This window comes from Tasmannia lanceolata, unplaced genomic scaffold, assembly GCF_043159265.1.
Source record: "Tasmannia lanceolata isolate RefF3 unplaced genomic scaffold, GAP_Taslan_0.1 ptg000044l, whole genome shotgun sequence".
Taxonomy (NCBI): Eukaryota; Viridiplantae; Streptophyta; class Magnoliopsida; order Canellales; family Winteraceae; genus Tasmannia; species Tasmannia lanceolata.
The window spans coordinates 23,517,220-23,533,179 of record NW_027518721.1 but is presented as its reverse complement, the minus strand read 5'-3'; the positions used below and the strand labels follow the sequence as shown (position 1 = coordinate 23,533,179).

Here is a 15,960-nt window from a genome sequence, read left to right as displayed (position 1 = left end):
CACTTTGAAAACGGGATTCCGTGTTGAAAATAATAACGGGATGGACATGACCGTTGATTTGACATTGATTGATACGGATCCCCGTTTTCTTTGCAGTGCTCAAATTTTTATTAGATGTATATTAAATGAGGAATGACACAACCAAGGGCATGAACAGCCGGCAAAGGGCCCAGAATTGGATCCATGTCATTAAGTGCAACTGATTTTACTTTCTCAACGGATTTTTAATTTTACATGGGAATCAGAATAGGAATTGAAAAAGGATGTCAATCTAATTCTAGATTTTGGCAATCAATACAGAGCTGAAGAGTTAAAATGAATTTAGGAAAGGAAAATGATATGGAGACCGAGACGAGAGTACCACCGATGGAGAGACCAATAATGAGAATGCGCCGAGTGTGCAATAAAAAATTACCTTTTTGTTAATTTTCCTAAACCTAAGGCATGCTCATGTCACTTGTGACCATGGTTTTAAATTTCGGTTTAGGCTAAAATTTCAGACTTATCCGAAACCGAAATTTCAGCCGAAATCCTAAAAATTGGGGCTAAATTTGGTATGAGCGCACGAAACGCCGGTTTTATTGGGACGAAATTTCGACCGAAATTAACAGAATAAAAAATTATTATTTTATTACATATTTTGATGAAATTCCTAAAATTTCGGTGGAATGAAATTTTCGAGAACGAAATTTGGGAAATTTCGGGGATTTCAGTCTCTGTACGTTTCGGTCAAAATTTAAAACCATGCTTGTGACATGCTCACGCACTTGTGATTTTTTGGGGAGAAGCCATCTGGATTGCCAGAATCATTTCTCAGAAAACGAGGTCGGAAAAAAAAAAATCCATTTCAAATGGGCCAAATCGAAATAGAATGGCAACAACAATGACTGATTTCGGCAACCAGACACACCCATATTGGTTTTGCACTTTCATGGCCCAGCGCTGGTGCTCCTCTACATGTGGCATTGTGCAAGTACTATCCAAATTATGGATCCCCTGTTGATGAGCCAATACACCAAAAGTTCCATGCCAAGTTTACCAAATTGGAAGTAACTGATAAGGAGGTATGAGCCTTGCAACAAAATTGGAGAAATAAGATTTCTAACCTTTGGGTTTCTCTCCTTTTCTGTTCTTTAAAAAGGAAAAAGAAAATCAAATTGGATATCAGCAGATGCACCCAATTATCAAAGAAAATCAAGACTAAATTTGGACTGTCAGAATCAGATGCTGGAATCGGGATCTCACTCCAATTCTACCCTATTCCCTAGTTCAAGAATAAACAGAATCGCGGGGGCGGGGGGGGGGGGGGGGGGGGGGAATTGAAACCAGGGCAGACTTAGGGTGTGTTTGGCGTACCGTTTGAAATAGCGTTTAAAACGCTGTTTTGGTTCAAAACGCCGTTTTGCCAAATGGCGTTTTCATGTTTGGCTGGCCAGATCAAAACGGCGTTTGAAACGGCAAACGGAGGTATTGTGTATTTGGTTGCAAATGCCCCAAAACAGAGTTTTAGTGGTAAAACGACCAAAAAGGGCATTGTTTGGTTGGCCTCAATATAACTCAACTACTCTCTCATTGGCCCAATATTAAAAGGGAATTAGGATCTCATTCATACACTATTAAAATTAAACATCATTGCAAAAAAAAAAAAAAATAGCTATACCTTTGGGGTTCTTCTCCTTCTTCTTCTTAATGGCCGGATTTGCCGGACAAGTGGAGGCGTTGAGGCAGTGAGGTGTGAGAGGGTTTGCAACTTTGGAAAGTAGATGAAGAAAGTAAGAAACTAGGGTTTCTTTTAATTCTTTTGTCTTTAAAAAATCAAAATTAAGATATCATATAATGATATCAGCAGACCCTTGTTTTGAATTAAATATTAACAATTTAACAAATTTGTGTCATCAAGAATAATATTAACACCCCCACTCTTTTGGTATTTGACGTAACGCATAAAATCACACGCATATATGTAAAAATGAATTTTGGTGAGGGCAAACACGTAAAAAACCACAGCCCAAAAACGCCGTTTTGAGGGTTCAAAACGGCGTTTCAAACGGTGGCTGCGCTCCCAAACACTCCCAAACGGCCGTTTGGCCCCAAACCGGTGTTTCAAACGCCAAACGGTGTTTTAAACGGTACGACAAACACGCACTTACAGGGGGAACAAAATTGGAATAAGTTTCCTGTCCCAGGAGGTGGTATTCTGATTCAAACCAATTCAGAATGGATTTTTTCTCCTTCCGTTTAATGGAGAATCGGGATAGGAATCAAAATATACTATCAATTCCGATTCCTGATTCTAGCAATCCAAAAGCAGCCTATTAGTTTTGAGATGCTTATTTCATACAAAAGAATTAGGGATAATTACATTTACACCCCCTCAACTAGAGCCAATTTCCAATCGGGTCCCTGTGGTTTCAATTTCATCAAAGACACCCCCTCAAGTTTCTGTGGGTTGTTTTAACGAATGGAGAGGAGGAAATGACTATAATGCCCTCGTCTTCCCCAACTGAAAATTAGGGTTTTCATACTTGAAAACTGAAATTTAGGGATTGATTCAAACCCTTGTTTATTTATCAACATAAACCCTCGATTTAGGAGTTTTATTTATCTTCATTCACATCATTATTATGATTTGCATAGAAACCCTAATATTCTAGGGCTTTTTTTTTTTTTTATCACTGTTTTTTTCTTGAAATGTGGGTTTGATGTAGCCATGGGATGGGGTTTCATTATCTATGGTGGAGGTGACGGCAGTGGCCAGAGATGGCGGCGGCAGCGGTGGCGATGGCGGCGGTGGGAAATGGCATAACCCTAATCCTCTGCAAATGGCTTAAAACCAAGGGCATTTTTGTCCTCAAAATATTAACCGTGTTAGTTTTAGTCATTCCGTTAGGTTAAACTAACGGTCCGTCAACGGAGGGGGTCTACTTAAAAATGTCAAAAACTTGAGGGGGTGCCTTTGATGAAGTTGAAACCACAGGGACCCAATTGGAAATTGGCTATAGTTGAGGGGGTGTAAATGTAATTATCCCAAAAGATTATATCGAATAAGATTCAATAATTGCACTTGCAGAACTAAGGATTGATTCAAACTTGTTTCACACATTTTGACTCTACATCGAAGTACCTTTAGTGCCTGTGTAAGTTCACAGTACAATTCACTACATTCTGTTTCGGCGTCCCAAAAAAAAATGTACTAACAAAGAATGGCAAAATTACCTGAATGGGCTGCACCCATTAGGCAGCAACTCCTAGATGAAGTACAGATGGAATTAGTCCTCAGCCGTACATTTTTATGCTTTCTCTTCGTCTGAAACTCCATCAACTACCTCGGCTCGTCATCTGGTAGTGCAAAGCAAAACCATAAATGAGGGGTACAAGAGGGAGATTATGTGATTTTTAAGTTCTAATACTGATATAAAGCTTCTCTAACATGATGCTCCATAAAAGAATGTCAAAACTTACAGGGCTAAAGAACAGAGCATCGAAAAATAGCCCTATTGGTTCGAAGACAATCAATTGTTCATTCGCAAAATGGGGCCATAGTTTTACAAGATGACGTAAGTAACCAATCTTACACTACAAACAATTCCACAAAAAAGACGTGGGGGATATAAAACTTGAGAGACGAAAAAAGGGAACGACCAATAAGCAAACAGAAAAGAAGACAGATTAATCATGATGGGCAAGAGGAATAACAGACTTATGTTGGAAAAGATAAGATTGATAAAGCGGGTTAATTTATAGGAATGGCAATGAATCGTTATAATTTTGATTACTAATTAGCAGAATTCAAAGAGGAGACGAACATATTGGGTGGTGGAAATAGAAAATAATTTAAAAAAACAACAGATTCAGTTCAAATGTGCAATTGACCAACATTTCTGGTTAAGGTGGAGCTCACAAACCACTGTGCATGTTGTTTCCCTGATTCCCCGAAACGTTTTGCTCCAAAAACAACTGAATTGACCTCCAATACCGGTCCCCACCAGACATCCATGTGTCCATGTGCATACCAGTTGGAAAGTCAATAAATGTGCACCGTCTGTTATGTTCAACTGCTTTAGCATAAAGCATCTGCATGTGAGAAGGGGGAACCATCTCATCTCGCAGCCCCGATATGAATAGAATGGGCTGTTTAATCTGCAATATAAGTTGAATATAAGGTCATATAATGGGCCGTGTCTGACACTCCGTGTCCACAAATTATAGTTCAGCAACTCTTTACGCTCACCTGGTCAATAACATCAATGGTACTCCATGGTGACCGTACGAGACAATTTAGAATCCTTGGACCTTTAGGACCACTGCGTCCTATGAACCACTTTAGGAAGGGTAGCATAATTCCAGCCATGTCCAGAATAGATGTGAAAGTGTTCTCCAATATCAGAGCAGAAACCTGCAATTTAGTAATGGAAATTGCTAGCAATATATCAAGAAGATCACAACAGCACAAAAATGCATATTATGAGCACCTTCCATATCAAGGCGTTCATCAGAAAGTACCAAACTTGTGTTAAAGGAACCGATTCTCATTCTATTCAACATCATAAAAAAATCATGGAAGAGGTAGCAGTTAACTTGTTGAGAACTCATAAGCCTCTACAAATTATTTTGATAGAAAAAATTTTTATGGAGAAGAGCATATTTTGTACAACAGTTGCAGTTGTTGGATAGATTAACGTTTTGGTGCAAGCCGGAGGTTTGGAGGTTTGTGGGTAATTCCGGAAAACTTCAGAGCTTAATGCGTCGATTTTTAAATTAAAGCGACTCAAATCAGACACAAATCAAACCAAGCATTCGAACCATACTAGAAAACTTACTTTGACTTAGACTTTGAGTTAATTCACATCGAACATGACTGAGAAGATAAGTCTGAATAGAAGCTGAGAATAAGGCTCAAAAAAAGTAAACCCTATGGCCCAAAGAAGGAAATGACAAAGATGGATGGACTGGAGGGATGTGGCTTTCAAAACATAAAGGATGATATTTAAACCATAAATAAAGAGGTTTAGGGAACTAAAAAAGAGCTCAAATATGGACTAAGATTTAGAAAAGAAAGGGAAAGAACCTAACAAGGGTATGGATTGACGAAAGAGAAAGAGATTTATGGATTTAGAACAAAAAAGAACAAGAAAAGAGCTTATGGATAGGAAAAGAAAGAAAAGGGGATCTTCTTGGGGTTTTTTTCTTTTCATTTTTTGTTTTGGAAATGGATGGATTTACAAGTGGTATTTACAAGATGGGGGTGGGGTTTAAGGACTCACAAGAAGGGTTTAGGGAGAGCTAGGGTTAGAGAATAGTGTTAAGGGTAATGGATGTAGAGAAAATCAAGGGTGAGGGAGTCGAGTCGTGTCTTCAAATGGGTTTTTTTTTTTTTTTTGAAGGGGGGGGGGGGGGTCTCATCTCGCGTCGCGTCTTGATGATTGAGAAGATAAAGAGAATAAGAGTAGAGAAGAGAGGAACATGAATGGGAGATGGTGATGGGAACTCTTCCTTTCTTCCTTCCTTAGATTTTTGCCCTGATACCATGTTAGAGAATAAGGAGAAAAGGTAAAGAAGGAAGAAGAGGAGGAATGGAGAGCTAGAGAGTCTACACTAGGGAGCTCATTAAGATTTTGGATTAGGAAGTATCTTTCTAGTTGCCTGAAGGCAATTCTTATAGAGAAGCCACCAGTAGTAAAGCTTGGTAAGAAAACTTGAAGAAGAAAATTACATAAAATAAAAGAGAGGGAAGTTACACTAACACATGAAAGGCTTAAGGGTTGAGGGTTAGGTAACTGGGAAGGCTTAACGGTGAAGGCTTATGGGTTAAGTAACATGGAAGGCTTGAGGGTGAAGGCTTGCTTGAGGGTGAAGGCTTAAGACTAAGGCTAAGAGGGAAGGCTTAACGCTAAAGGCTAAGGGAAGATGGGTAGAAACTCTCAAGGGTGTGGTTTTCACTCTTTGGTTTTTCTCCTTCTTTGATGTTTGGCGAATGCTTCTTTAAATAGAGCATTGAGCTCTTTGGATTTGGACCTTTGAATGATTGCTTTTTGGAAGTTACTAGCTTTAGTGTGACTGTCTTTGAAGACGCTGGCTGTCGGCCATGTGAATGCCTTTGAGGGTCTTGAGTGTTGCTTGGAATATTTACTGCTGCTGCTTGCGTGCTTGATGGAAAAGTGACTTGGCTAACAAAATTTTAACTGTTGATGCTTTGGACTGTCTTGAGTACTTGATAGAATCTTCACAATTTAGTGATTTGATTTGGTGTCACTGTTGATGCTTTCGACATTAGTGAAATGGCCTTAGTGGGTTTTGGTGGGAATTCCCACTATGGTATCTTTCTCTTGATATTTTTGGATAGCATATGGCTCTTGCTTTGATGTCTTGAACTTTGGTGGGGAATACCACTTGAGAGGATTTCTTGCTTTTTGAAGTACTTTTGGAAACATCACTTAGTGGCTTCTTGTCTTGATGTGTTGATGGAGTGCCTTTGATGTGACTTGTGGGCCCTTCTTGGAGGTGCGGGTCCCGCTTGTATGGGTCCCGCCTTGGATGTGTGGGTCCGCCTGTGGGCCCTACTTTAATGTGTGGGTCCTGCTACTTCTGGTTCTTGATGTGGGTCCTGCTCCTGTTGGTTCAGCCTTGATGTGGGTCCCGCTTGTCGTGACTTAGATTTTTGAACTTGGGTTTGGGCCTTAGTTGTGAGAAGGCTTTTTCTTGAATTTTTTAGTTGGGTTTGGACTTAGTGTTTTGATGTATTGGATTTGGGCTCCTATCTCGAGAAGGCCTCAACTTGGACTTTGAATTGAGCTTGGGTATGGATGTATGGAAATGAATTTTCAATCCTCCATAAGGGAGTTAAAGGTTTCTTGATCAAGAGAGCCCAATGTATTGAAGAATCGGTGAAGTTGGGTATTATGTCTCATTTGTTTCTTTGATCCTTCGAGAGCTTTGATGTGCATGACTACCTGGTTGGTGGTGTCTGGAGAGGACGTGACATTTGGTTTTCTCAAATCTTGGCACCACTTTTCTTCGGATAAAGTGTAGTAGACTTGAATAGTGATTCTGGTCGGGGTCTTGCCTAACCCCAGCTTGCCCAAAAAAAAAAAAAAAATCATGGCAGGTGTGTGGACTTGGTTCGACTATTGTCCACTTCGAAACTGCGGATTGGATTGTGAAATCCATGACTTGATCTAGGTATATGGAATGGAACCACCAGAAAGTCTCTTTGAGGCATTCTGGAAAGAACTTAAGGCTGTGGTACTTCTTTACTCTAAGTCCATAAAGGAATCCGTTTTCAAAGTAGTAACTCAAAACTTCAGGGATGAAGAATCGAGGTTCACGGATCCACATTACTGTCGAGGTTCCATTGTGGTAATAGTCAACCCCTGAAATGTCTTGATTTTGAATTACGTTGGCTAATTCTAACCATCTCTCACAATCAATATTAGCAAATTCTACTATATATTGGATGATGTTGTAGAGAAGGTTATCTACGGCGCATTAGGCCAATTCATACATATCTGAGTATTTGAAGGCTGTAATTGGTTCTAACATTTTGGGGGTTGGTTCTTTGGTTCCTGAGCTACTACCTTGGCAGAGATTTCTCGGTTTTGAATTCTCAAGATTTTGGATTATGAAGTATCTTTATAGTTGCCTTAAGGCAATTTTTGCAACGGTTACCTGTCCTTTGGGTGTACGGGGGTAAGTTTGCCACCACCAGGAATCTGTTTGATGTTTCCAAAGATTATCAAGAGTTGTTGCTCTTCTGTAAACGTAATTTTTGAGGGGAATGTAGGCCACATCTTTGAGCAGGATTTTGGACTCTTCCTAGAGGAAAGAAATAGCCAACGTAATATTGATAATATTAATTGTGAGAGATGGTTAGTAATAGCCAATGTAATCCAAAATCAAGACATCTCAGAGGTTGACTATTACCACAATGGAACCTCGACAATAATGTGGGTCCGTGAACCTCGATTCTTCACCCCTCAAGTTTTGAGTTACTACTTTGAGAACGGATTCTTCTGTGGACTCAGAGTAAAGAAATACCACAGCCTTAAGTTCTTTCCAGAATGCATCAAAAAAACTTTCAGGTGGTTCCATTCCATATACCCACCCAGATCAAGTCATGGATTTCACAATCTAATCCGCAGTTTCGGAGTGGACAGTAGTCGAACCAAGTCTACACCACTGCCGTGAATTCTACCCATCCTACCATTTGGTAAGAATACAACCCACCTATTGGTACTATACGGATGAACTTAGGCTCATCGGGCAAGATCTTGAAAACCTAACCCAACTCCAACAAAACATCAAAATCCAGTATAATGATATACCAAAATATCGCTTCAATCAGTTTGTTCACATCCACAAAATCCTCAAGCAAGATACACGGAATTGCCGAACAAGAACACAAACCCAAAGAATCACTATTCAAGTCCATAACACTTTTATCCGAATAAAAGTGGTGCCAGGATTTCAGAAAACCAAATGTCATGTCCTCTCTAGACACCACCAACCAAGTAGTCATGCACATCAAAGCCCTCGAAAGATCAAAGAAACAAATGAGACATAATGCCCAACTTCACTGATCCTACAATACATTGGGCTCTCTTGATCAAGAAACCTTTGACTCCCTTATGGAGGATTTAAAACCCATTTCAATCCATCCATACCCAAGCCAATTTCAAAGGCAAGTTAAGGCATTCCCAAGATAGGAGCCCAAATCCAATACATCAAAGTAGGGCCCACATGCGGACCCACACATCCAAGACGGGACCCGCACCCACAAGTCACATCAAAGGCACTCCATCAACACATCAAGATAAGAAGCTACTAAGTGATGTTTCCAAAAGCACTTCAAAAAGCAAAGAATTTTCTCAAGTGGTATTCTCCACCAAAGTTCAAGACATCAAAACAAGAGTCATATGCTATCCAAAAATATCAAGAGAAAGATACGATAGTGGGAATACCCACCAAAACCCACTAAGGCCATTTCACTAATGTCCAAAGCATCAACAGTGACACCAAATCAAATCACCAAACAGTGAAGATTCTATTAAGTACTCAAGGCAGTCCAAAGCATCAACAGTTAAAATTCTGTCAGCCAAGTTACTTTTCCATCAAGCACTCAAGCAGCAGCAGTAAATATTCCAAGCAAACACTCAAGACCCTCAAAGGCATTCACATGGCCGACAACCAGCATCTTCAAAGACAGTCGCACTAAAGCTAGCAACTTCCAAAAAGCAATCATTCGAATGTCCAAATCCAAAGAGCTCAATGCTCTATTTAAAGAAGCATTCGCCAAACATCAAGGAAAGAGAAAAACCAAAGAGTAAAAACCACACCATTAAGAATTCCTCCCCATCTTCCCTTAGCCCTTAGCCTTTAGCCTTAAGCCTTCCCTCTTAGCCTTAGCCTTAGTCATAAACCTTCACCTAAGACTTCACCCTCAAGCCTTCCATGTTACTTCACCGTTAAGCCTTACTAGTTACTTAACCCTCAACCCTTAAGCCTTCCGAGTTACTTAACCCACAACCCTTAAGCCTTTCATGTTAGTGTAACTCTCATCTCTTTTATTTTATGTAATTTTCCTCTTCAAGTATTCTTGTCAAGCTTTACTATTGGCGACCTCTCTGTAAGTTTTTAATTTGTTTACGTTTATGTAATCTCTCTCCCCTCTCTTTTAATTAATGTTGTAATCTCTTCCGCCTCTCACTCTTTATGTTAATTGTTTAGTTAATCTTCCCCTTCACCTCTCTCTTTAAGTTAGCTCGTTAGTTTATCTTTTGTATTTTCCTTTCCTATGTTGTCAACCCTTAACCCTTAAGCCGTTGGTCGCAATACACCAACAACCCATTACCCTTAAGCCGTTGGTTGCAATACACCAACACACCAGTTACTAAACTCACTCTGATCCCTTCCCCCCATTGGTGTGTGTGTGTGTATGAGTAAAGGGTTCTTGCGCTCGAGCACAAAAACAGGGGTGGGCCACCTTGGGGGGGAGGGGGGATCCAAAGCATTCATTTGATGGGCCCTTTCATGGATAGGGTGTCCACCAAAAATCAGCTCCATTGGATCACCATAGGGTGTCCATTTGTGGGGTGGAAATGGGCAGATTTGTGGACAAACAGTATCTGTCCATTTTCTCCCCTACAAATGGACACCCTAAGAGGGTCCAATGGAGTTGATTTTTGGTACACCCCCATCCATGATGGGGCCTGTCAAATGAATGCTTAGGATCACCCCCCCCCCAAAAAAAAATGTGGCCCCACGCCTGTTTCCAGCACTCGAGTGCAGATAAGCTATCTGCGCTCGAGCGTAGGAACCCTTTTCATATATATATATATATATATATATATATATATATATATATATGTGTGTGTGTGTGTGTGTGTGTGCGCGCGCGCCTAAGTTAGGGCAATATGGTACAAAGACTACAATGCCCTCCAACATACATGTAATGACCAATAAACCGTACTTTCTTCAATGGGACCCATTAAAAAATATGAAGAAAAAAAAGAAAAAGATTATTAATTCCCTCTCTAGAACAGAAGGTAGTAAACGCAGCTTAAACACGATCACTATTCCAAAACATTGATTTTCGATGAAACAAAACCCATACTAGTTATTCCCACCCTCCCACGGAGGGGCACTTGATTGATCAGAAGAAATGTCCACTGCAGTCTTCAACAAAACTGAAGTATGCCAAACATTTTTTTTCGAACAATATGAAATATGCCAAACATTCCTACTGCAGATATGATGTCACCTTCTATAGACAAGTGTGAACAATAGACTTCAAACTACATATGCATGAGGAATGCTTTTCATTCATTCCCGCTCTAGATCATTTCTCTAACATTGTCCAGGCCAAATTTGTCGCCATTAATAATAGGTATCACACTCGGTGAGCAATCCTTCATCCAGAATCTCTATAAAACTTTGTTGATGCATGCCTTTTGAGACAATTCTAACATCCCTTGAGATCTGCCTCTATGAATCTCTATATATCAATGGCATGAGAGGCATCACCCAATTCCCGCATATCAAAATTCTGTGTGAGAAATTGCTTGACCATAGCCAGCAAGCCCAAATTATTACTGGAAAGCAATATATCATTCACATATGAGACTAAGAAGATGAACTTGCTCTCAATGACCTTAAGGTATATATATTGATTGACGATGTTTTAGCCCATATATGGATTTCTTATGTCTGCAAATCAAGTGTCTTCATTTGAAGAAAACCTGACTCATATATACCTCTGCCTCTAAATCACCATTGAGGAATGTCGTCTTCATGCCCATTTGATGTAGCCTTGCATCAAAATAACTTACTAATGCCATGATTATTCGGAGCAAGTCCTTTGAAACCAGAGAGGTCTCATGATAGTCAAAATCCTCTTTTGATCTCGTAGACCCAGCCAATGGATTTGGCTCCCCTCAACAATTCAAAGTGATACGAAACATGATTCTTAGCCATTGAATATATCTCATCTTTCATGGATTCATACCAAATAGACCAATGGAGGTAATGACAAAATCAAGGGATCGATATTACTATTTATTGACTCTTTTTTTTGCAACCCAAGGAGACATGTGTGTGTGTTGGTGGTGGTCGTGAGTGGGGGGCGGGGGGGGGGAGGGGTATGGGTTAATCCAAAAGATAAGGATTAAGTTCAGTGCGTGCGTGAAGAAATGAGGGAAAGAGACTTGATGGAATCTCAAAACCCTCCAAGCAAGGCTCATACATTACATCGTTCCACATTAGCTCCTAAAGAAGATATGAAAAGGGAAGAAACTAGTCCTTATGTTGTGTTGCAAGACGACATCAACAAATAGGGATTTGTTGGGTTCGCTCTCCGCTTTGGTAGATGTACCAACCCAATCCTGTAGATTTGCAAGAGTTGATAGATTTGCTAGAATTGAATAAGAGTTGAGGAGTTGGTGAATTTTGTTTTTCCTTCCTCGTGCGCTTTTGTGAATCTCGGTGGTGGCTTGTTCTCTTTCCTTCTTTAATGAAGCTTTTGCACCATTCAAAAAATATGGACATTTACATATACTAAGGGAGATGTTATCTTTAATGAGTGAGAATTGTGGCTTTTGTACAGTTGAAGCCAAAAGAAAGGTTGGGAAGCTTTAGCAAGATTGGAAATCAAGCTTGCAATTACTTTTCCCTTCATGAAATCAATCCCTTATCCCTGTTCTATGTATTTCGGCATTCAATGAATGTGATATTGTTTGCTTGATTGCTTCTAAGTTTGAAATCTTCTTTTAGTTAGATTCGGCATCAAGACTACTTTCTTAAGAGAAGTTTCTATATCAAAAAGAAAAAGACCAGCAAACACAAAGGAGAGGGGGTGGGGGGCAACAGTACATGCACAGACAGGTAAACCCATAGCCTCAAACGATGTTGAAGACAATAAACCGTAGTAAAATCTTTATGTGGTCGGGCAAGCCAAGACTATAGTTATTGGAAACCATAAGCAGGCCAATTAAGCTTAGTCCTCAGACAAGCAAACTATGATGTAAGTTGGTCACAAATGGTAAGTATATCTAACATTGACAAAGAGATCAACGAAGATAAGGATGAAATCAAGCTAATGGTACGCATTATTGATTATGTTATGTGGCTTGGGGAAGAATATAAAACTATAAAAAATGGAATGTAGGAGTATAAATTATGTAAATAAAGGAAAACAGAGGGAAATAGACCACTTCGTCAAGAAGAGTTCATGCATCAAAAAAAGAACCCAGGAGGCATCAGCGGATGTGCCAGCAATATACAGACAGGAAGGAAAAATGAAAGCCTCAGATGATACGAAATTAACCAAAAAGACTGAAAGTTTACTTAATCCAGGCAAGCCTTGACTCTAGCAGTTGCAAGCCAAGAAAAACCAAGGAAGCAGGATTCTTCCTTGGGAGCCTTCGATTCCCGCTTTCGATTCCCGCTCTGGCAACCTTGAGCAGGATTCTTCCCTGGGAACCTTCGATTCCCGCTTTCAATTCTCGTTTCGATTCCCGCTCTAGCAACCTTGAGAAAAACAAGTCCTCGACCAACTTTGCAGTTTTAAAAGCTAAGATCCACAGAGATAAAGAAGTTTACTAGAACAAAATACCTTATCAGGATTGTTTCTTGCAAGCACTGATCCAACTGCACCCCCAAGAGATCTTCCGAAAACAACTATTCTAGATGTGTCAATGTCAGATCTCTGGATCAGATGATCCAATGCAGCCTGACCAGAAGAAATTATGACACCATTAAACCATTCATTTAGACAAAAACGAGACTGGATAGAAGGTGAAATGAATGAAAGCTTGAAAAGGAACCTGTGCATCCCTTGTAATACCGCTTTGAGAGGGGAAACCATCACTTGCTCCATATCTGTTCAATAATTACAAGATAATAGGGCTCATTTAGTTATGGAGTGCAAAAATAAATAAAGGGCAGAAGCCAAGAACATCACATTGCGACTGGATAAAACCCTTCAAATCTAGGAAGGGATGCATACCCTCTATAGGATAGCATAAAAACATTGCATTGCAATTTCTCCAGCATTATGCGAACAAATTCAAGACGGTGGGCAATATCTGCATTGTAATAGTAAAGGTCCCTCAAGAGAAAGTGTATACAATCAAACATTCAAATATTAAACCTAAGTCCAGCCTCCTGAAATAAGCAAAACCATTAGGATACTGCCAGCATTTTCTTGGAAAAAGAGCATAGTCGGACCTGAAATAATAGCAAACCCGCTGTTACAACTTTTTACATTAAACTAAAATCACAGGAACAGGGAAAAGATGAACAAACCACCAAAACAAAACCTATTCAAATATTCAATTTAGGATTAGAACAAGCAATATGGTCAAATATTCGACAGATATATGTACACATCAAATTCCAGAAAGACAGCATCAATAATGATCTAAAAGGGAGTGATCTCATTCATCTAAAAATGCCATTTCTATAAGAAGGGAGTGTTCTCATTCACATGAAATTGAACCTGTGTGCCCCTAATCTGCAGAAAGGAAGACCCAATTCGAAATTGACAAATGCATTGGCGAAAAAAGGGAAACACCTCAAAATACATCAAATTCATTCAACAACAACAGGACATATTCTGCAAAAGACGTGGAGGAAAAAAGGAAAGAAAAAAAAAACAAAGCATTTTTTTATGAACCATGATATATTACACAAATCACTCCATCCAAAATCACTTGCACTTAGTACAAACCCCCATTCAAAGATATATTAAGAGTAAAGAGCACCAAAATTTTAAACTGTACCAAAACAAAGTGTTAAATTCTTAAATCAGCACACCCATATTGATTCAAAATATCTTCCATACCAGAATCCATGCCAGGACATAAAAGAACTCAACTGTAGAAAATAATAAACAGAAACACCTTAATCTAACCCTACTCGTAACTCCAATTTTCTATACAGGTGACAATATATGCAATTCCACCAGCGAGAATAACAACATTGTACGACAAACATTAAATTCTCAGTCTATTTAAAAGATAAAAACACAAATCTGCCACATAATAGTTAAATAAAATGACAGCCTAGCCAAGCTTCCCTTTCAACCCACAAGATGAGAAGAAACCCATGCAAAATAAAATACAAAATTAGTAAAGGGAAATGATAAATGCGCCCCTTTTCATCACTTGGGACACCCAGCTACAGTGTATCTATGACTGCAAAGGGACTGATGTACTTCACATTTGAAGGAATGAAGTGACCTGGTTGCCACATACAATGCAGCTGGGTGTCCCAAGTGATGAAAAGGGGCACATTTATCATTTCCCGTAGTAAAAGAGCAGGTGGAAAAAGAAGAGAAAACCAACAATTCGGATGCTCAAGGGAATAAAAATAAAAGCAAAATTAGCCAGCAGAACAAAGAAAATACAAAAACCCTAACCCTAATTTCGATTCCTCCAACCGAAACTACACAGGCGAAAATAATCAATAGAAGAGTAACTCAAATTCTCAAATTCTCAAAAAAAAAAAAAAAAACGAAAACTTAAAACCCTAACCCTAGGTCCAATGGCTTCCAATTATGTAGAAAGCAACGAAAAGAAGGGATGGGTACCTCTACAGTCAGGGAAATTTTTGATGAACCAAGCATGGAGTCGGACCCCATCGGAGGATCGCAACCAGACGTCATCGTATTTGAGTCGGAGCCGGGCCGGAGTTATCGGGTAGGATTTGGTCAGGCCCGGAAGGACCGGAACGTACACCAGTTTTTCCTGAAATGCTACGAGCAAAGCCACCCCCGCCATCATCATCCCTCCCACTCCATATATCAATACGTTAATGTATGAAACCATCTCTCTTTTCACTGCTCAGATAGAGAAAGAAGAGAGAGAGAGAGAGAGAGAGACAGAGAGAGGGTTAAGAAACAAACGAGGGTTTCACAGAAAGAAAGAAAGGAGATTGGTGAGAATTGATTCGAGGGTTTTGTTGACAGGAAATGATAATGTTCGCTCCTTTTTCTTACTTGGGCCAGTATGTTGTTTTCGAATGCTTAGTGGGGCCCACTTCAAAGGAAGATCCAGACCGTTCATTTGTTTTGCCACAACATACAATGTAGATCATTTCATTTCCATAGGAAGATCCTAACCCTCTGGTTTTTAGATGGACTGCACATTATAAAAAATTTCCACCGATTGGAGGGTTAAGAACTTAAGATCATCCTATGAGGATGATGATCTACGTTGTATATCCTTCTTACATTGTGGACCAACATATGAACGGTTTGGATTATCCTTTGAAATGGGCCCCACTGTACTTTTCGAAAAATCGGAATCTCGAGATAAGATTAGAGCCCAGCTACGATGTGAAAACCGTATGCATTGTATACTTGTGTATGTGTGTGTGCGCGCCTTTTTCTTCTTTTTCTTTTTCTTTTTATGAGTAAGCCGGGGTTAGGCAAGACCCCTACCAGATACAATTGTGTATTTTGTTAGC

General features: G+C 39.6%; 1 protein-coding gene across 3 annotated transcripts; it reads right to left on the bottom strand.

Annotated features, from left to right (window-relative positions):
* Nucleotides 1-3,050: 3,050 nt before the first annotated feature.
* Nucleotides 3,051-15,450, bottom strand: WAV2 (alpha/beta-Hydrolases superfamily protein). Of its 3 annotated transcripts, none has more exons than XM_077374350.1 (8): nucleotides 15,083-15,450; nucleotides 13,684-13,719; nucleotides 13,499-13,577; nucleotides 13,317-13,371; nucleotides 13,106-13,222; nucleotides 4,232-4,396; nucleotides 3,878-4,140; nucleotides 3,051-3,339 (listed from the first exon to the last, which is right to left on the bottom strand). In XM_077374350.1, the coding sequence occupies exons 1-7, from the start codon at nucleotides 15,318-15,320 to the stop codon at nucleotides 3,898-3,900; spliced, it is 933 nt and encodes a 310-aa protein (XP_077230465.1). In that variant the 5' UTR covers nucleotides 15,321-15,450; the 3' UTR covers nucleotides 3,051-3,339; nucleotides 3,878-3,897. The 3 variants fall into 3 exon arrangements, with proteins under 3 accessions (XP_077230465.1, XP_077230464.1, XP_077230462.1); XM_077374349.1 differs by having other exon boundaries at nucleotides 3,902-4,140; XM_077374347.1 differs by having other exon boundaries at nucleotides 3,906-4,140; nucleotides 15,083-15,448.
* Between the last annotated feature and the right edge of the window lie 510 nt (nucleotides 15,451-15,960).

Coding starts and splice junctions, on each gene's coding strand:
- WAV2 (XM_077374347.1), bottom strand. CDS start 15,320: ATGGTTTCATACATTAACGTATTGATATATGGAGTGGGAGGGATGATG. Junction 13,720..15,082: donor AAATTTCCCTGACTGTAGAG/GTACCCATCCCT, acceptor CTATTATTTCAG/GTCCGACTATGCTCTTTTTC. Junction 4,397..13,105: donor CAAGAAACAATCCTGATAAG/GTATTTTGTTCT, acceptor ACTAAATTGCAG/GTTTCTGCTCTGATATTGGA.